The sequence below is a fragment of the Gasterosteus aculeatus genome, chromosome 7 (genome assembly GCF_964276395.1).
Source record: "Gasterosteus aculeatus chromosome 7, fGasAcu3.hap1.1, whole genome shotgun sequence".
In the NCBI taxonomy this organism is placed as follows: domain Eukaryota; kingdom Metazoa; phylum Chordata; class Actinopteri; order Perciformes; family Gasterosteidae; genus Gasterosteus; species Gasterosteus aculeatus.
Genome location: NC_135694.1, coordinates 24,429,974 through 24,449,567, shown reverse-complemented (window position 1 = coordinate 24,449,567; position 19,594 = coordinate 24,429,974). Strand labels below are relative to the sequence as shown.

Sequence of the window (19,594 nt, the reverse complement as noted above, 5' to 3'; positions counted from 1 at the left end):
GGAAACTTGGACCGGTCACTTTTGAAATTTTAGAAATTTTAAGACTTTTTCTATTTGTGTTCATAGTTTCTCCTGATTTAATCAGTTGGTTAATAATGTATGGAATGTTACAATAAATATCTAACAAAAGTATTATTATTAATTATAAATTATTATTGATATAATACATTATTCCTAAAAACATGACTTTTTTATGGCTGGCGACTTTAATTTGTGTAACACAAAGAGATATCCCTCAGTGGAAGCCTTTGATTGTCATTTTGAACGTGGCTTTATCCAAACTTCAGATTTCTGTTTCCTAAAATATTTTTAAAATTTCTTTGCTCTATATGATGATAACTAAATTTACCAAAACTTACCTGTGGTGTATCCGCTTAATACCATGTGGATTTATTTTTGAGTAACTATGTAAATATTCAAATACAAATTAATTATAATTAATACCCAAACAAGCCATCAAATCAAGGCAAAAAAAACTCTGAAACCGACACTCCAGCCCTAAAAACAGAGTGAATCCTTTTAACAAGCTTTAAGTTATTTACACCACTTTTACAACGTGACGACTAACCCACATTCATTCACCCTGACATCTACACAGACCTCCGGAGGGCAGGCTGCTGCAGATGGCTCCGTTGAGGCAGGGCTGACTGACACAGGGATCTGGATAAAGCACGCAGCCCAGCTTGACCTCGCTCAGCCCCGCGATCTCTGCGTAACGGCTCCTCTTGTTCTGGAGCGGGAGCTCGTTCCCGTTGAGCATCAGCGAGCCCAGGCATCCCTGGAAGCCATCCTGGGCTCTGGGCGGGGCCCTTGCTCCGCGTTCCCCGAGTTCCTGTGCCCCCCGGCCCCTCCACGGCCCCGGGCTCGGCCTCTCCTCCTGCCCGCTCGGTGGCCTCACCTGGGCCCCGAAGAAAAAGGATGAATCCAGGGCCAGAGGCCAAAGGCGGACAGGTGCTTGGGCTGCTCGCCGCCGCTCCACGTAACTGTCATCTAATGACAGAAGGGTGTAGTTCCTCGTCAGCTCCAAGACAACTGCATGCCAGAGGCCGTCGTTTATTGGTCTGCCAGAGATACCCATAATGCCGAGGGTGTTGTCACAGTCCAACTGGAACCAGAGTCTTCCCTCTTCAATCTATGGAAGGAAAAGGAGCAACCGTTGAGCTTGAGCCTGAGCTTTTCCTCTGGCTTTGGGAAATAACGGACTAAAGTGTGTCATTCAGTTATTGTGTTTACCTTTAGCATGGTGCAGGGGTTAACACGTGTGAACATAATGACTCCTCTTTTCTGAAGGGTTCTGATCCTCAGGCCGAGCTTCATCTCTCCTACCCGGCCACTTTCTGTCACTCTGTACTTGATGTAACTGTTTCCAGAGAAACTTAGAGAGGTTTGGCCTGCGCATTCACAAAACGTTAATAGACAAACAGGATGGAGTTAGAGGGGAAAGGCTTCGGCTTACAGGATTTAAATGTTGCAACGCGGATCAGACACACAGGCGCAAACTTAAAGGAAAGATCAAATCACACCTGCACACTCGTCTCGTCTGTTAGTCTGACACTGGCAGACAGATGGCGCTGTAGGACCGGAACGGACACACTGCATGTCTGCTGGACAGGACTGACCTTCACAAAGCTCCACAGGAGCAGGGCATGTCCCTCCTGTTTGGGAATGAGCACATATATTACAAGCAGCTGTGACAGGTATTAAGGACACTATCGAGTCAATTGCAAGTGCGTCAATGAGTGCCACGCTCACCCGGGCAGGTGCAGGTCTCCGTAGGTCTGAACCTTGGCGACACCAAGCTGACCCTCTCTGTTCTGTAAGTGAGAAGCGAGTCCCCCTCCCTCACCAGCCTCTGCTCGCACAGCCTGTCGCCACACTCAAGCTCCCCAGAACAGGCGCTGTCCACCACCACTGCCCCGCCAAGGACGCCTCGAATCTGGCCCCTCGCTGCAGCTTCTTTCAGCTTTGCGGACAACTCTTGCTGGGAGTAAATCCCCAGCATCCTTCCCGAGCTGCCTGATGTCTCTGGCACCTCCATGGCCAGCAGCAAATCCACGCCAGACGTGCCCATCACCGGCTGTACACTGAGGATGTGGAGGGGATCCTGTTGGCCTGGTGACCAATTCCAGCCGGCTATTCCTCGCAAGGTTAGTTTGATCTGGTTCAAGTAGCGGCCGAGCAGGTCTTCCGGGGACAGGGTGTTGAAACGCAAGGTCAGGGCGCTTCGCAGCAGCATGTCTGTCACCTGCTCGACCTGGACTGACACATCCGCTATCACAGCGAAACGCCCGTCACTCACTGTGGCATTCATTTGGTATCTGAGAGCAAAAGAAATGTGTTGACACAAGTTTTGTTCTGCATATTAAAACAGCTTTTAGTGTGTGTTTGTGTGAGCGTACCTGCCAGGTTCCAGGCCCGGCAGAGCCATAACGCTGCCATCCTGTCTGTTTATTTCAAACATGCTCTTGGGCTGCGGCTTCTGGGTAAAGGACAGCACGTCGTTGGGGTCGCGGTCGGTTGCATAGATCTGACCAATCAGGCCACCCTGGAAGGTATCCGTTACCATGGCGATGAAGATTTCCAAGGGGGAGACGGTGGGTTTATACTGACTGTCCCCGATGACTCTAATAAATATCCAGGAGGAAGAGGCAAGACGTGGCTTCCCAGAGTCACTCGCCTAAGTAACAAAAACAAGAAGAAACAAAAACAAAAGAAAAAAACAATTACTGCTGGGTAAATTTGGGGAGATTTTCTATTTTTTTTTCTATTACGTAGTAATTATTCACATGTTGCTAACCTGAATCTCAAGAGTGAACTCTCTGGGGGCTTCAGGGCCAAACACACGTTTGGTCATCAGATTTCCGGTCTGGTCCATTGAGAAGAAATTTTTCTCATTTCCTGAAACAATGCGAAACTCAAAGGGAGGGCCATTTCTAGTGGAGTCTTTATCACTGATTGACAGCTTCAGCAGGCTGGTGCCAGCAGCTTGGTTGAGCTGCACGTATGGGGAGAGAGAGAGAGAGATAGAGGAGTTTAGAGGACCCTTGTACGAAAACAAATTGTGTACAAACAAACACGCAGAGGCCGTTACCTTTATGACTGCGGTAGAGTTGGGCGGAGAGAAGAGAGGAGGGTTGTCGTTAACGTCCGATATGTCGATGTTAAGGGTGACAGTGGAGGACATGGCAGGAGAGCCGCTGTCAAAGGCCTGCACTGACAGAGAGTACCTGGACACCTAGACGGAGCGGGAGGGGACGAGAGTGCACGTCTGTGTGTATCAGGCGAGGTGACACGCGCATGTTGTGTTTGCATATTATGAGACTTCATTGGGCGTTGACCTTGAGCTGCCTCTGTGTTTTGCTGTTCACGAAAATGACTATAGATTTTTCATGAGATGTTTGACTTATGGGTGCATCCTTACCAGTTCTCTGTCGAGCCGCTTGTTGACTTTGAGCAGTCCTGTGACGGGGTCAATCCAGAAGTGGTTGCTACGGTCACCTTTCAAGATGGAGTAGGTGATCCGCCCATTCACCTGGCTGTCCAGATCTTCTGCCAATACCTGCAAAAAACAGTCAAGAAAAGTTGATGAAACGCTTATAGTTTAGCAAGAACAATATGAAGGTGAAGAACAAATTGAATGTTACCCTTGTAATAGTTTGCCCAACGGACGCATCCTCGCTGACCAGAACATTGTAGATGTTCTGACTGAAGGCGGGAGCGTTGTCGTTGACGTCCATTAGTTCAATGGTTACCATGGTAGCTGTGCGGAGAGGAGGGTTCCCGCTGTCCGTGGCCTCGACGGTGAGGTAGTAGTCCTTACACACCTCAAAGTCCAAATCATCAACCACAGATATAGAGCCTAAAACGTACACATAGTACGCCATTTATCCACAGTTCAATCTAGGACGTTGTTCTGTTGTAAATACAACTTGTTACAAGCTCATTCAAGGTTTGCTCACCCAGGTTCCTGTCTATGGTGAACTTTCTTAACTCGTTGCCCGACCGGATATTGTAGGTAATCTCAGCATTGGGTCCAATGTCGGCACTTGTCGCCAATACTCGGAGCACCTCGGTTCCCACGGCCACATCCTCGGGGACGGTAATGGCATAGTCCCTCCTCTGGAAGACCGGGGCATTGTCGTTCACATCCAGCACCAAAATGGTCAAATCCACCTGAGGGAGCCACCAAGTAGTTTAAGCATTTTTTTATGTTGAGTATCTTTTGATTCAACCACTATTAGGTGACATCTTTGTATTTGTTCAGATTGTTGAAATATAAACTAACATGCGGAATGGGTGAATGGACATAGAAGGGCCAGGTGCTTTCTATTTGCATTAGTTTCGACTCATCAGACCATATTTTCCCCAATAGGTTTCCTGGGATACTCGATCATCATGGTACTGAGTCATAGAAGAGAAGACTGGTGTCCTACAATTGGGATGCCACAGTATTAACACTGTAGTATTATTGAGCCTGGTACAAATACTGCTACAACTGCTGAAATTACTAGCACTGCTAATGCTGCTATTACAGCGAAAACTTCCCCCGTTGTATTAGCATTGGTAATGATGCCTGCTGCTAAAATATGTGTGCAAAACAATCACTTTGCCTGTCATGTAATTTTAGCCAATGAATTTGTCTGTTAGTCTAAAAGAGATCAAGGAAATAGAAACCCAGTGAGTGTCTTGCTCCCACCACTTGCCTTGTCTTTCCTTTCCCACCACTGCACAATCTCATGAAGGTTTATCTTGATTTGATCAAATCTAATAGGCTCTTTATCTGATCTCTGATAAACAACATGTTTATATTCATTGGATTTTCTATCCATTTTCAAATGGATATGGACAAAAATACAAATTGCACATACCAAGATGGAGAATTACACAGCTAAATAACGTGCCTCTTAATGTATATAAAATTGTAATATTGTGGGTTAGTCACAAAATAGGTTCTATTTGTGTTTTTTTAATAATTGGTACGCAGTTGGTATGTTATTGATATGTAATTGGTGCAACCATCAGTATCTGTGTTAATTAGTCTCTCTAGTCACAGATTTGATTCTATCAACTGAAATTTGTTTGTTTGTGGAGTCTGTTTTTCAAAAAAGTTCAAAAAAGTATTTCTGGGTGAGTGACAGTTTTTGGGGGGACTGTAAACATCTTTTGGATTAATACTTAATCATTCGATTTGGTGGATGGTGGATCGCAAGGCAAACAAATACACAGTGAGATTGAATGCTTGTCACAGGAACACCGACCTGTGTGGACAGCGCCCCCTGCTGCCCAACTTGGTCCGTGGCCTGGACACTGACGCGGTAAGAGTCTTGGCTCTCTCTGTCCAGAGATTTCTCCAGAATTACCATCCCAGAAACCGGGTCGATGGAAAATAATCCGTTGATTGAATCCACCAGAGAATAGACTACTGTACGATTAAGACCTGAAGAACACAGAAAAAAAAATTCATGCACAATCAGACTTATTATTCAAAAGACTTTCTTTTTGCTATTCGTGGTAATCTTTTTTATGTTACACGCTCATTTCAGATACATGTACGTGATTATGCTGTAGAAAACATATTTGAGGACGTTTTTAGAAATGGATTATTATTACCAAAGACAGAGCCATTGGAATTCCTAATGACATTGTGGTTTGAACCCGCATTCAGTAAACATGTTACAAATCCTGCGATTAACATCATACCAGCTCACCTTTATCGGGGTCACTGGCTTGCAAGCGGGTGAGCAGAGCCTTGGGAGCAGCATCCTCATACACACTAGCCAGGTAATGGGCAGAGGTGAAAGACGGGGCGTTGTCATTTACATCCAACACTTTGAGAGAAATGTCAGAGCGGCAGAACAGCCCACCTCCGTCTGTCGCCTGGGCGATGAGCTTGTAGGTGGGTGTTTTTTCTCGGTCCATGACAGTGGCCGTACGCAGCTCACCTTACGACACATATGGAGAGGGGTATAAAGCTGCAGAAAGGATGTTTTATCTGTGAAGTATACGTTGCCTTGATCATACAAAAAAAACCCTAATCATTTAATGTACCGGTGTTTGCATCCATGTAGAAATCCTCCACCCCGATGCCAAACAGCGAGTATTGGATCTCAGCGCTAGAGCCTGAGTCGGCATCCGTGGCACCCACCGTCAAAATGCCCCTGTTGGTTGGAATGTCCTCAGGAAAAGAGGCGCTGTACACCGCCTGGCAGAACACACAGGAACAAAGTAAAACTACAGAGTCTGAAAACAAAAGAAAAGTTCTTTTGAAGACACGAGAAAGCCCATTCGACTATTGTGCTCTTTCAATCAGCCGGGATAATAAATGCAGTCATTATCCCGGCTGATAGAAAGTGCACCGAAAGACTTTAGTGCCCTTTTCTAACTCCTGCCTTCCCTCTGCCTCGAGAAATGCACTTTGTGACCTCACTACGTGTGAGACCAGCGCAGTGGGAGAACTACTGCATTATATCCTACCCTGCAGCTTTTGTGCCGTAGATTCAGAGCTAAAATTAAAGTCAATTAAAATGTAACATTTCTAGACAAAACTTTAGTTGGAATGAGGTCCGGACACAAACAGCACTTTTAGTCTATGATGAATCATACACAGGCAAAATAATAGATTGTTGTCCTATATTTCACAGTTTGCTTTATACCCATCTGATTCTGCCCTCATCCCTGACCTGGTTGCAGACGGGACTGTTGTCGTTGTCATCGATGACGGTAACTTCCACAGCAGTGCGAGCGACGTATAGGCCGTCGCTGGCCGTGATGTTGAGCAGATACCAGTCCTGCTGCTCACGATCCAGCAGACCACTCACGTAAACCTTCCACTCAGCCTGCACGAGAGCCAGGCCAAAAACGCCCCGCGGGTTTCCCCCTGGAGAAGGAACAGAAGAGGGATTGAGCCGCTGGCGGAGACAGAGATCAAGATGCATTGTAAATGACTGAATCTCATTCATTCCCATGATGAATAAGCATCCGCTTCCCACCCATACACCCACCCACACACACACACACCCCCACACACACACACACACACACACACAGATAAATGATGCAGGTACCCTTTGGCATGATCTACCGACATCTGTCATCATAACGTAAACCAGGCTGGTGGCGTTGCAGTGATGGCCTTTCAAAGTTTAAGAAAAAATGACCTTTTTCATTTGAACACTTCCATTAGGCCAATCAGTATTTTGAAATGCCAGAAGGCGAGGCCAAAATCTATCATCCTTAGCTGTATGTGTTACGTGAATGATAAACATCACGCTCGGTCTCAAGGGGACAGTTTTGCTGAAGAGTCCTCACAATTTTTTGGATCACTTCCATTAAAAGGAATGACCATGCAAAGTTATGTGCGAGTTTGTGAAGGGCCACTTCTTATTTTGGAAATCCATCTAATATAACAACTCCACACACACACACACACACACAGGATACGTTCCCAATGGAGGTTGGTTATATTGAACATTATATCAAATAAAAAAATATATATCTCAACATAGGTGGAAGAAACATTAAAACAGAGAGGAAACACAAAACTAAATGTCTAGTTGTGCTTGACATTCGAGTTGAAAATAACTTTTTAACTTTTTGACCTTTCTTAGGAAGCTCCTTAGGGCAGAGAATCATTTGTATGCAACATTAGCTCTTCTCTCTGCATGAGCGGCAATTAAAGCATCAGAATGTGTTGAATTATATTACGTCGGTATTCTGCTTAATTTCCTCACCAGTTATGTAAACGTTGACCAGGCGGTTTTGATCCGTTCCATCTCCATCGTTGGTTTTCAGAACAGCTACCACTTCCCCGAGAGCATCGCTCTCCTTCACCGCACCGCGGTACAGCTCGCTCTCAAACCGCGGGGGGTTGTCGTTGACGTCTGACACAGTGATGGTGACCACCGTGGTGGAGGACAGCGACTGCAGCTCCCCCAGATCAGAGGCCACTACTTTGAAGCTGTAGCTGGAGCAGGCCTCGTGGTCCATCTCACCCAATGTGGTGATCCAGCCCGTTTTGCTGTCAATGGCGAAGACGGAGCCCGTAGTGACGGGGCCGCTGAGGGCGCGAGCGTCTTCTGTCAAGTCCGAGTTATAGGTGAGAAGAGAGCCGAGGCCGTATGTTACCTGCAATTTTAAGAAAGAAGACACATGAATGTTCTTTTTGGAAGCATATACAACAAACTGTAGAGCAAAACCCCCCAAATGTTAATAATAGAGCTGAGAAACACACACCTGTCCATTTGAGCCCCAGTCTGGATCAAGCGCGCGCACTTGGATCACTCTTGTCCCTACCGGCATCCCCTCCATCACCGTGGCAACGTACGTGTTGGTCTCAAACGTTGGCTTGTTGTCATTCACATCTAGGACCTGCAAAAGGACAAATCATCACTGGGTCGTTTTAACGAAGTCCAAATAATACAAAAAGAAAGAAAACATCAGGGAATACAATCGATTTATTCTCTAGATTTTTAAGATTGCTCTCATTTTTTGGAAACTTGCGTTACTCTGGTCAGTGTTAAAACAACCGTGACCATATTTTCATGTGTGTGGCCACTAATAAGATCCCTTAAGATTAATGTTTGTATTTTATAGCATTCAGAGGCTAAAATAATGATCAGATGTCATTCAAGTTTAATGGAAAAACAGGGAAAAATGTTTAACGGCATAACAAACCTTAACCTCCAGGTCTACAGTGGAGAGGGACTCGATCAGGTCTCGTCTTGTTGTTGCCGCAACCTTGAAGCGGAAGATGCTGATGAGTTCATAGTCCAGCGGCTTGATCAGACGGATGAGGCCGCTCTCCCGTTCCACCAGGAAGGCGCCTCCCTGATTGCTGTCCAGCGTCTCTCCTCTGACTACAGTGAAGAACCCCGTCTGTCCAGGGGCCATGTACACAGACCCCAGGGCGGTTCCCACTGCCGTGTCCTCGGGAATGGTGAAGGAGTACTGAGGCTGACTGAAAGAGGGAACAAGAGCATCTGGTGGGACGACATGGATGAAGGCGGACACCAGCGAGTGTTTGGCTGGAGAACCGCAGTCCGTGGCCTTGACAAAGAAGGACAGCACGGTCCCCTGGAGGTGGTCCATGGTGCTTTTAGTCATCATCCAACCGCTGTCTGGCTCCACCTGTCCACCAGCAAAATCTCAATGTCATTTAAATCAACTTCACGGACAATAATCCTAGAGCCGTTGTTGTCTCTCAGCCTGAAGTCAACTGTGTTTGAGTCAACAGTTTACATTTTTTCGCCTTCTTACTTTTCTCTTAATGCTCTTTAAGTGATAAGGATCACGTTTTATGTTTTATCTTTATTTTATATGTCCATATATTTCTACAAATCACCACTTCAAACTTGTTTTTTATTAACAATGATATGCTATGACTACCTTCTGTATATTCATTCAGATTATATTGGCCTTTTAGACCACAGTTTTCTGCTTAATTTGCGCTCTTAGTTGTTTATTTACTTGTGGCTTGTAATTATGTTTCCCCTTGAAACAACCAACACTGACGGAGAAATAAATCTTAATGAAACATAATTTCAATTTTATGAGTAAAATGTATAATTCCAGTAACAGATGGCTGTTAATCCAATAAACGGGGAGCGTGCGTCAGAGACCATCTCTTAATTGTTAATCTGGGTTATAGCATACATTCTGATGAGTAGGGTTTACCCTCATTAAATAAATGTACAGGGTATGGATCTGGATGGACTTTAGGGTCTTTCCATGAGCAAACTAAGAATATGTCTGTTTAATTTAAAGCCAGCAAACAGCTATTTAGCACAAGTAGGTTCATAAAAACGACATCAAGAGCAAAACACACTGACCTCCAGGACATCAACCAGGGAAAGGCGAGCCTCGCTGTAAAGGGAGTAGGTGATCCTCCCATTCGACCCAGCATCATTGTCAGTGGCTTGGATCTGTGTGACCAGGGAGCCTTTGGCAACGTTTGCTTTAATGCTCATGCGGTACTCAACAGCTCTGAACCGGGGGGCATTGTCATTCTCATCAGCCAGAACCACTCGAACTGTGCAAAATGATGCACGGCCTGGAAAAAAGGTAATAAACGCATATGTAAATGTGAAATGTATGAAGAACTCATTTCCCTTCATTCCACTGTTGCTTTCACTGTAAACTTGGATGATAAAATGTAATGCATAAATAAATATTTATGCATTCTCAATGTAGACTCGGAATATACAAAAGCTATTGCTTACACAGAGCGAACAGTTGCCTCTTTTGCATCGTTAGCTTTGTCCTGCCTGCTTTAAAGGGAGGACTTTGTTGTATTTGTATAATGTCTTATGTTGACTGATGTAAAGAATGCTTTTTTAGGGAATCGGTTTGATAAAAAAAAAAAATACCTCCACCATCCAGGGCCATAATGGTCAGCACCATGTCCCTGTTAAGAGGATTTTCTCTGTCTAATTTCTGAGCGGTGGAAATGAGTCCATCTGCATCAATGGTGAACTTAGTTTTCCCCAAGTCATTGATGAAGGAGTAGGTGATCTGCCCGAACAGCCCGGAGTCCTCATCTGTTGCACGAACCTAGAGGTCCATACAGAGGTTCAGAAAATGATGTCGGAATGGTCATTGTGAGGTTCTACATCATCTATATAGGCAGTTTCCTATTAAAAGTCCCGATGGGAAGCGAGCAGTAAGATGGATAACTTACTTGAATGACCTTTGACCCTTGAGGGGCGTTTTCCTGGACTTCAGCCAGGTAGAACCTCTGGCTGAACACTGGGCTGTAAAGGTTGGCTCCCAGGACACGTACAGTCACCTGGGGATAAGAAGCATCATTATGACTCACATCCCATCATCACACCCATTTGGTTGATGCTATCACAAAAACACATCAATGGCTGATCTGACAAACATCATCACATCGAAAAAGGGTTAGTATGAGCATCTGTCGGCCTTGAGATCAAGCGGTAATTGATACCGCACGTACACACTCATGACAAATCGCTGCGGAGGTGCGCTGTGTTCACATCCTGTCAGCAAAAGAATGGTATGTCATGTCATTGCCACGACATATGATTTAGACTACCAGAGTTGTGGGACCCAGGAGCCCACTTGTAATTACCACTACGAGACAGATGTGAAGATTCTGTCCAGGTGGCAGCTCATCCTCAGAGTAAATCTGATGTGGCATGAACACACATTAACCTCCAAAATGGAGAGCTTCACAGCAGCCAGTGGTAAACAGCCTTAATGGACAGCTGGGAGTGTTGGTGATAAATTTGAAGCGATGGGTTGCTGTGAAAGGTTACTTGGCTGGCTACGCACAAACACTGCAAAAGGTTTGAAAAAAACGAATGAATCCGTTGATAGAACTAAATTGTAAGTTGTCTCACCTGAGCAGTGTTGGTGAAGACTCCATCTGACACAGACACATTGAGTTGATACAAGATTTTCATGCCTTGTCTCCTCTTGTTAGACAGCTTGAGCACCCCTGTATCTGGCTCCATCATAAAAGTCATTTTCTCATTCCCAGAGAGAATAGTGTATCTAAAAGAAAATTTGAAAAAAAAGAAGAGTGCAATAGTGTTTAACGTGAACTATAAGATTTCGCTCATAGGCAAGTGGAAAGAGAAAATATCCACTTGTGTTGGCTTAGAAAACAAGGCAAACAGAAGATGGAGCGAAACACAAAAACAAACGCCTAGGAAATACGCTTTTTAAAAACATGATAAACAAGGCAATTCACAATTTACAGATAAAACACACACACACACACAACTTTTGAAAGCTTCTTTCACCTCAGCCTGTGCGCATCGCAGATGTCAGCATCCGACGCCTGAACACAAGTCACAAAGTGCCCGAGGGGAGCCAGCTCGCTGACAAAGGCCTCGTACAGCGCTCGGCTGAAATTAGGAGGGTTGTCGTTTGTGTCAGAAACCGTCACGGTGACACTGACATCACTGCTGAGGGCGGGCTCTCCGCTGTCCGTGGCTCTGACGATGAAGTTGTAGCGTTGGGTGAGCTCATAGTCCAGCAGGCGGGCCGTGTATACCAATCCGCTCTTGCCGTCAATGTGGAAGTAGTTGGTGCTGTTGTAGATGTCATGTAGGATCTGGTAGCTCACCAGGGCATTCTTCTCTGAATCTTGGTCCTGGGCAAACACCTACAGGGAGAGTAACATCACATTTTGCTCTCCCTCATGCATTATTCAGAATATGGTCTTGTTTTGTTCCCACTGACATGCTATATGCTCACACAGAGACAAAAACAAAAATAGGGAACTAAAGTTATGGTGAGCGACTGCATCTGAAACCACAGCAACACATTGTCCAGTACATGTCATGACGAAATGGTTTAAAGTACAATACTTTACAGTACTACAAAGCAAGGGCAGGTGATTTTACTGAGCACCATTTTCTGGTTATTATAAAACCATGATCTAATGAAAATTTAATTAGTGTGACGTTCTTGTTGAGGTAGAAGGAGTAAGTTGCTTTGAAATGCAGTAACAAAATAAAACAGATTTTCGTTACGATGCTTTCTACGCTTGCAGCCTCTTTTTTTGTATAAAAAAAGGCTGCAAGCCGGGAAAACACGCATTATTAATTAATGTGGTGACCAATATTGCAATACCACTGAGTACATGCATGTTTATGCATGTTTATTTTAATTCATGACTTTTCATGTTCTCCAATATTGCCCTCCTGAATATGATTCAAACAATGGTTAAAGAAGGCCAAACCTCACTAAAATAGCTTCAGAAACCAATTAATTAATTGGTTTGGTGTCTTATTTTATGCAAAAGTTACTCCTCAGTGCTGGATTATTATTCGCTAAAGGTCAAGAGCTTCCAGTAGGACGTTTCTAGGGAAATATCACACTATCTTTTCATAAATAAATGATTCACAATGTAATATTCATGTCTTGCTGTGAGACTGCTGGAGTGAGTTTAAGTGAAAACAATTATTTAGCAAGAGTACTCAATGGACACACAAGATTAGACAAAAGACTTGCTCACACACACACACACACACACACACACACACACACACACCTGTAACACGGACGTTCCGATCATGGAGTTCTCGGCGAGCACAGCGGAGTATGAGGTGTTCTGAAAGAGCGGCGGGTTATCATTCACATCCAGCACGACGACGTCCACATCGACCTCCGACCTGGCTCCAGACAGGGTGTCCGTGGCCTTCACCGTTAACCGGTAGTACTGTGTGGTCTCGTAGTCCAACAGGTAAATCACGCTGATGACTCCTGTGTCGAAGCCAATGTCAAATTGGAGGGAAGGGTCTCCGTCCGTGATGGTGAAGATGACGCTCTGGCCCTCAGGACTGGTGGCGTTGATACGCAGGACGGAGGTGGAGACGGCCACGTCCTCCCTGACAGTGACGCCGTAGAACGGCTTGTCGAACACGGGCATGGCTTTGTTCACTACAGTAACGGGCAGCTCGACCTCGCTGGACAGAGGCGGGGAGCCACGATCGGTGGCCACGAGGACCACCTTGTACTCTGCGTTGGATAAGTCCGCCTCAAAGGCCCTCTTTAAGGTGAGCTCTCCTGACATTTGGTTCATCTGCATGACATGTTTGAAACATCATTAGCATAAGAGCGCACAAATCATTGGGTTTTCAAACGGACAGCCCACCGTTTTAGAGTTAGAAGACATTTAAAAGCAGGAAAGTGTCAAATTACCCGAAAGTTTCTATGCTCGTCCTTGATGCTGTATGTCACTTCCCCATTCAGACCGTAGTCTTGGTCTATAGCTGATACCCTAAAAACAGCTGACCCAGGCTCTGCTTCCACTTGCACTGCGGCGTAGTACGGGAGGTTCACAAACTCTGGAGCATTGTCGTTCACATCCTCCACCTTTTGGAGAGAACAATTATTTTAGGGAGAATCCAAAGGGGGGCAGTGTAAAGTAAGTAAAAAGAAGAAAAAAAAGACACACTCGCCTGAACTCGCACAGTCACTCTCGCCACCTTCAGTATCTCATCCTCTCGGCTGACCTCCACCACTAGCTCGTAACTCTCCTTATCCTCCCGGTCGAAAGGCACCCCAGTGGTGAGCACCGCCCCACAGGTCGGCCGGATGGTGAAGCGCCCACTGGGGTTCAGCAGCGTGTACTTCAGTGGTTCGTTGAGGCGGTGGCCGACTGTGTTGACAACGGTCACTAAAGTAACATTGGGTATGTTCTCAGGGATGGAGGCAGAGTAGACCGGGAAGGTGAAGAGGAGGCCGTTGTCTACGGCTTCTCGGACAAGCACCGTGACGGCTGCCACGCTGGAGAAACGTCCGTCCCATACCTCAAAACGAGCAAATACGGAAGGGTTAGAGTGCCTTGTTGGGCCCTCAGCAGTGGGAGCTTATTTTTAATGCTGGGATTTTCCAGTGTATTCAATACATTTGTCTCCATGCACAGTCCTTTTATCCCTTTATCAGCAAAGAACACCCAACAACCATGGAGCACGGATACCTGTAGATTACTTCTCTGCCTGGGAAGAAACCCCCTACGTGAACTAACTGTGGTATTCCACATCGAGATGCTGAAAAGGTCTCTGCTCTGAACCCGAGCGAAAAAATTGTATGAAAGCCTATCAAAGAATGCTGTTTATCTAATCTAAGCTTAACAAGAAACACAAAAATTATATCTACGTTTCATGTCTACTGAACGCCCGGAGCTGATCACTCACCTTTACATTAAAGCGATAGCGATCCTTGCTGAGGTTTTGATTGATGACCGTCACAACTCCGGTGTAGCGCTCAACAGAGAAGTAGTCCACGTTGCTGTCCAATAGAGAGTATGCCAGCTGAGAAGTCACTGACTTGTCAGGGTTCAGGGGGAGGTCAGAGATCATATCGGGGTCAAAAGCCTCAAGCGTAAGGACCTCGACACCCTCGTAGGTCGGCAGGAGGAGCACAGCCTCGTAAGTATCCTGTAGCATCTTCGGAGGTGAGTCATTGATGTTGATCACCTAGGACACAAACACAAAAAAGGAAAGCGGGTCAAGGATGGTTCACGGCAGTGGAAGCCGGTTCAAATGTCCTTTCGTTACCTTTATGACAACCTCTGCTGGGTTGTCCGCACTCTGCGGAGGCTGTCCACTGTCTCTGACATGAACCCGGAAGAAGAACTCTGAGAAGGTCTCATAGTCCAGACTGGCGATTGTTCTGCATTTTAAGAAAGATTCAAAGAAGAAGATCATAAAGTATAAGTTGTGTCACGAGCAGTGTTGGGCAAGTTACTGAAAATGAGTATTTAGTTACAGTTACTAGTTACTTCTTTTAAAAGTAATTGAACTACATACCAGTTTCTGTGTATCAAAAGTAATTAGTTACTCTGGAAAGTAACTTTTAAGTTACTTTTATGTCTGCTTTTTAAATGTAATGAATATAAATAGTACTGAACAGTCAAACACAGTAAAAATATTTTTTGGACCTATTTATTGTAATCAACAGGGCAACAGGCCTTCAAATCAAGCAATAGTACAAAAGCCCTTTTTAATACCTAACTTAATACAAAATAACTGTTTCAGGCATTTGCCTGAAGGCAACTGACTCGACAGTTGACAGGATGCATCTCATCTTCAACATAGCGAGCAATCAATCTATTCAGCTCTGCCCGGTTTATCGGCTGCACTGCAGTCCGTGTAAAGTGGAGCCGTGGTTGTTTGCGTGGATCGGCGCCTGCAGCATCCGCGGGGCTGCATGCGGTCTTTCGTCATGAGTGACGCGATGCTGTTTACATGCACGTACGCCGACTATTCTGTGACACACAACGTTTGGTGGCCACAACTATTTTGTGCTGACAGGCAGCTATTTACTTACTATTTGCCGGCCCTCCCCTTTGCGTCACAAAAGAGAGTAACGCGAGTAACAAACTCATTTCAATTTCAGTAATTGTAACTGCGTTCATTTATTTTTAAAAATACTTCGTTACATGCTCGTTACCGCTAAAAGTGGTGGAATAACAGTAATGCGTTACTCACTGGTCAAGAGTTTTGTAGTCGGTCTGGTTTTTACACGTCACCTACCGAATTGATCCAGTCCCAGAGTCCACGGTAAAAAAGATACGAGCGGTCTCGTCTAAGATCTGGAACACTAACAGGGCGTTATGATTGCGGTCTCTGTCGGTCGCCTGGATGACCAGAGGGTTACCGTCTTCGCCCACAACCACGCTGTTGACTGGAGCAGCCTCACTGATTGCGCCCACATACCTATTCAGATAAAAAGAGGCCACTGCTGTAAAAGCTGCACTTAAATCGCTCCACGAAATTACATGGCAGGGCTCAGCACCGCTCAGCCAACGGCAGAGGGAGAATGTCAAAGCCGAAGCTCTTCTCTTTCAGACTACTGATACCTGATTTTTTGGAAGACTGGCGGGCTATCATTGACGTCGCCCACCTGGACAATGACAGTGGTGCTGGCCTCCACTCCAGCCATGCTCAGGGCATGCACAACTAGAAAGTAAGATGTTGTTTGCTGCCAAAACCAAAAAAAATGAAGAGAGTAAAAGTGATGTTTTAAAATTCTGTGTGTCACTCCTTCTGTCAACAGTGAACTTTGGAACAAGCGCAGGGACGCACCTCAAAGTCAAGAAGTTTACGTGTGCTGATTACACCAGTGTGATGGTTGATGGCGAAGCTGTTGTCGTCGTTGCCCCTGCTGATATCATATATGAGTGCCGAACGGCTGAGGGCGCTTACAGTGGTCACATGTGTTCCAACAGTGCTGTTCTCCATTATCTGTAAATGCAAAGACGTTGGTTTTGGGACTTTATGGCACGGAGTTATGTGCACAACATTGTCAGCAATGTAATTTACAGACTATTTGTCTGTCTAGAGATTTACCATCCATCCATCCCTCCCTTCCTCTTCCCCATGCACATTTCCTTTAAGTCAGCCATTGCTCTCTTTACCTCAGCCTGATACTCATTCAGAGAAAATTTGGGTTGGGAGAAGTCGGAGAGTATCAAGGAGATGCGGGCCGAAGCGGTGGCCATTAATGGAGGAAATCCGCTGTCCGTGACACGCACAGTTAGGGTGTAGAAGCCCACGGAGATGATGTCCAGATCCTTGGCAATGAAGATAAGTCCTGTGGCGTTATCAATTCCAAACACACCCCCGGTGTTACCTGAAAGTAGTGGAAAGGTCACAACATTAAGAATGAATGCAAAAAACCCTCATTGGCAATCCCAATTTGTTTTCTTCTGACAATGGATTAAAAATCCAATCCACACCTGCTTCCATAGAATAAGTGAGTTGCCCGTTAATCCCGTTGTCTTTGTCTAAGGCGGTCACTTTTAGAACAGAGGTGCCTATGGGAGAGGACTCATAGGCCACGGCATCATATACGGTGCTGGGGAAGTAGGGGATGTTATCATTGGAGTCCTCCACCGCCACCAGAATACGAGCCAGGTCCCGGTTAAATGGAAACTCTTGATCCTTGACCTGGAGGGAAATGAGAGATGAATACAGATAGCGATTTAGTGGAACATAATGGAAAAAAAATCCGCCAAAATGAAGTAAGGCGGACAGCGTTTCTAAGCGCATAATCACACATACAGGTACACATACAGATTAATGGCAACAGCCAACCAGGCCGAGAAGCACATATTTCTTCCTCACCATAATAGTGAGGATGTGCTGAGTTCTGGCCTCGTAGTCCAAGCTATCCGAGGTGTAGACGACGCCCGTACCAGGATTGACCCTGAACAGTCTCATACTGACTGGGTCCACACTGCCATAGATGGAGAAGGTCAAGCGGGCCCGCTCGTCCACGTCCGTCGCTTTAACCCGCAGTAGTTCCATGTCAAGCGGCGCATCCTCTGACACACTGACATCATAGGCCGGCTGTGAGAACACAGGAGGGTTGTCGTTGCAGTCCAGTATTCGGATGAACACCTGAGTGACAAAGTAAAAGAGTGGGAGTCATTGAAGTAGGTTACAGAGGGGGGGGGGGGTTCCTTTGGCGTCTGATAGTATTTTACACATTTAAAGGTGTTACCCTTTGACTACAGTGGCGGTACAAGCAGTAGTTACACTAAATCCCTGTAGTCAAAGCATTAGTAATACCATTTTTTTCAAGCTGGAAAATTAATTTTTCTCTGAGGGACGTAATTCTGCTGGATTTTTTTACACAAGCAAACACTTGACCTGTATTGGCACAGGCTAATCCCATTAATCCACTGATAAATAGGATTTCCCATACAAGGCAGACCCAGTGGGCCAACCAAGACAGCATGAGCTTCAAAAAGCTAATTTCATAGTCACAGGGAGTGCAATCGTAGGAAGAATAAAAGCTCAGAGAGAAAAACACCTCCCCCAGGTTGCGGTAACAATAATGCAAATTGAAATGGATGCGGAGTGTGTGAGAAGCAGTGCCAATGCATCACAAGCGTGCATACCTGTGTTGTGGCAAAGTTGGTCCCATCGGTCACCTGTACGGTCATGTTGTACACAGATTGCACCTCTGCATCTAGGGGCTTGGCCACAACTAGCGTTCCCACCCCCACCTGAAGGTCAAACTGCATATCAAAACTCCCTGGAATCACACACAGACACAGATTCTAGGTCATCCAGTGCTAACGTTGCGTGCTAAACTCAGGTGCGCTAAGTTATTACTGTGTAATTGTTTTGGCCAGAAGCCTGCGTCTGGAGCTGGAGGGTCCGTGAAATAAAAATGGACTGAAACGTAGCGCCGAACTCACTTGGCAGTCAGAGGGCTGTTAACAGCCACACAAACATCTGCCTTATCGCTCCGAAACACAACCCATCTCGGGGATCAAAAACCTGCAGCCGGGTCTTTCCCACAGGCGGTGGGTGTACAGTTTAGAAGCTTAATGTTTGATTATGGTGAGGGAGAGGATTGATATGCGTTAGGTATTCAGTACCATCCTCTGTCTCATTCCAGCTTCCCTCCCGAGGTATCTTGGAGCTCGAGCTCTCCTCAGCATATGAATACTAATTGGGCATTTTTCACAGAAGCACTGATGCGTTTTGAGTTGCAGCAAACCACAGGGATTGGCTTTCTTTCCAGGGTGTGAGGTTGGTCAATATTACACTATGATCTCACAGCATTAAGAAAAACAGAGAGCATAGTCTGTATTATGTGAAACAAGAGAAGAATCCTGTATGTAAAAAAGGCTGCCTCTAGGGGTTCTTCTATGCATATTGTATAAGCAGCAATACAAAAGCTGAACACATGGTTCTCCAGTATAATATTATTTGAAATATCATTCTAATTACCCTCCTTGTTTTCTCATCTGATTTTAATATAACTGCCTTAATGGCTGTGAGCAATGTTTTTTTGAATGTGTCAGTGTGTTATTTTTTATTCCTCCAGCACAACAGCCCAGTTAAATGCTATGACATATATGAAACAAAACCAAAATCAATATTGAGCCCCTCGGAGTGAAGTGAAAAAAGATTGCAAATTCTCCAAATTGTTCTATTGTAACAAAATGTCTGTAACTGCAAAAAAGTCATCAGGCGGACTCATATTGAAACATAAGTGGTCAATCGCCTGAACATCACAACATACTTACCCTCCCATTCAATTCCCCATATAGCAGTATACAAGCTGAATTCGTGGTATAAATCAAACTCAGGTCAACCTA

General features: G+C 45.3%; 1 protein-coding gene across 1 annotated transcript in view; it reads right to left on the bottom strand.

Annotated features, from left to right (window-relative positions):
- Positions 1–19,594, bottom strand: part of fat3b (FAT atypical cadherin 3b) — a 54,960-nt gene that overhangs the window by 14,811 nt on the left and 20,555 nt on the right. Inside the window, exons 12-45 of the mRNA XM_040181321.2 lie at positions 18,383–18,519; positions 17,604–17,879; positions 17,216–17,426; positions 16,895–17,109; positions 16,563–16,721; positions 16,337–16,458; positions 16,011–16,193; positions 15,033–15,147; positions 14,670–14,951; positions 13,932–14,282; positions 13,672–13,845; positions 13,022–13,552; positions 11,766–12,130; positions 11,361–11,514; positions 10,676–10,783; positions 10,365–10,548; positions 9,828–10,048; positions 8,674–9,126; positions 8,233–8,367; positions 7,731–8,124; positions 6,681–6,877; positions 6,049–6,202; positions 5,709–5,942; positions 5,259–5,437; positions 3,960–4,173; positions 3,645–3,859; positions 3,422–3,559; positions 3,092–3,235; positions 2,798–2,995; positions 2,400–2,677; positions 1,753–2,318; positions 1,524–1,655; positions 1,234–1,391; positions 601–1,132 (exon numbers count right to left, since the gene is read on the bottom strand). Of these exons, the coding sequence (XP_040037255.2) occupies positions 601–1,132; positions 1,234–1,391; positions 1,524–1,655; positions 1,753–2,318; positions 2,400–2,677; positions 2,798–2,995; positions 3,092–3,235; positions 3,422–3,559; positions 3,645–3,859; positions 3,960–4,173; positions 5,259–5,437; positions 5,709–5,942; positions 6,049–6,202; positions 6,681–6,877; positions 7,731–8,124; positions 8,233–8,367; positions 8,674–9,126; positions 9,828–10,048; positions 10,365–10,548; positions 10,676–10,783; positions 11,361–11,514; positions 11,766–12,130; positions 13,022–13,552; positions 13,672–13,845; positions 13,932–14,282; positions 14,670–14,951; positions 15,033–15,147; positions 16,011–16,193; positions 16,337–16,458; positions 16,563–16,721; positions 16,895–17,109; positions 17,216–17,426; positions 17,604–17,879; positions 18,383–18,519 (8,109 nt within the window). The remainder of the gene's footprint in view (positions 1–600; positions 1,133–1,233; positions 1,392–1,523; positions 1,656–1,752; positions 2,319–2,399; positions 2,678–2,797; positions 2,996–3,091; positions 3,236–3,421; positions 3,560–3,644; positions 3,860–3,959; positions 4,174–5,258; positions 5,438–5,708; positions 5,943–6,048; positions 6,203–6,680; positions 6,878–7,730; positions 8,125–8,232; positions 8,368–8,673; positions 9,127–9,827; positions 10,049–10,364; positions 10,549–10,675; positions 10,784–11,360; positions 11,515–11,765; positions 12,131–13,021; positions 13,553–13,671; positions 13,846–13,931; positions 14,283–14,669; positions 14,952–15,032; positions 15,148–16,010; positions 16,194–16,336; positions 16,459–16,562; positions 16,722–16,894; positions 17,110–17,215; positions 17,427–17,603; positions 17,880–18,382; positions 18,520–19,594) is intronic.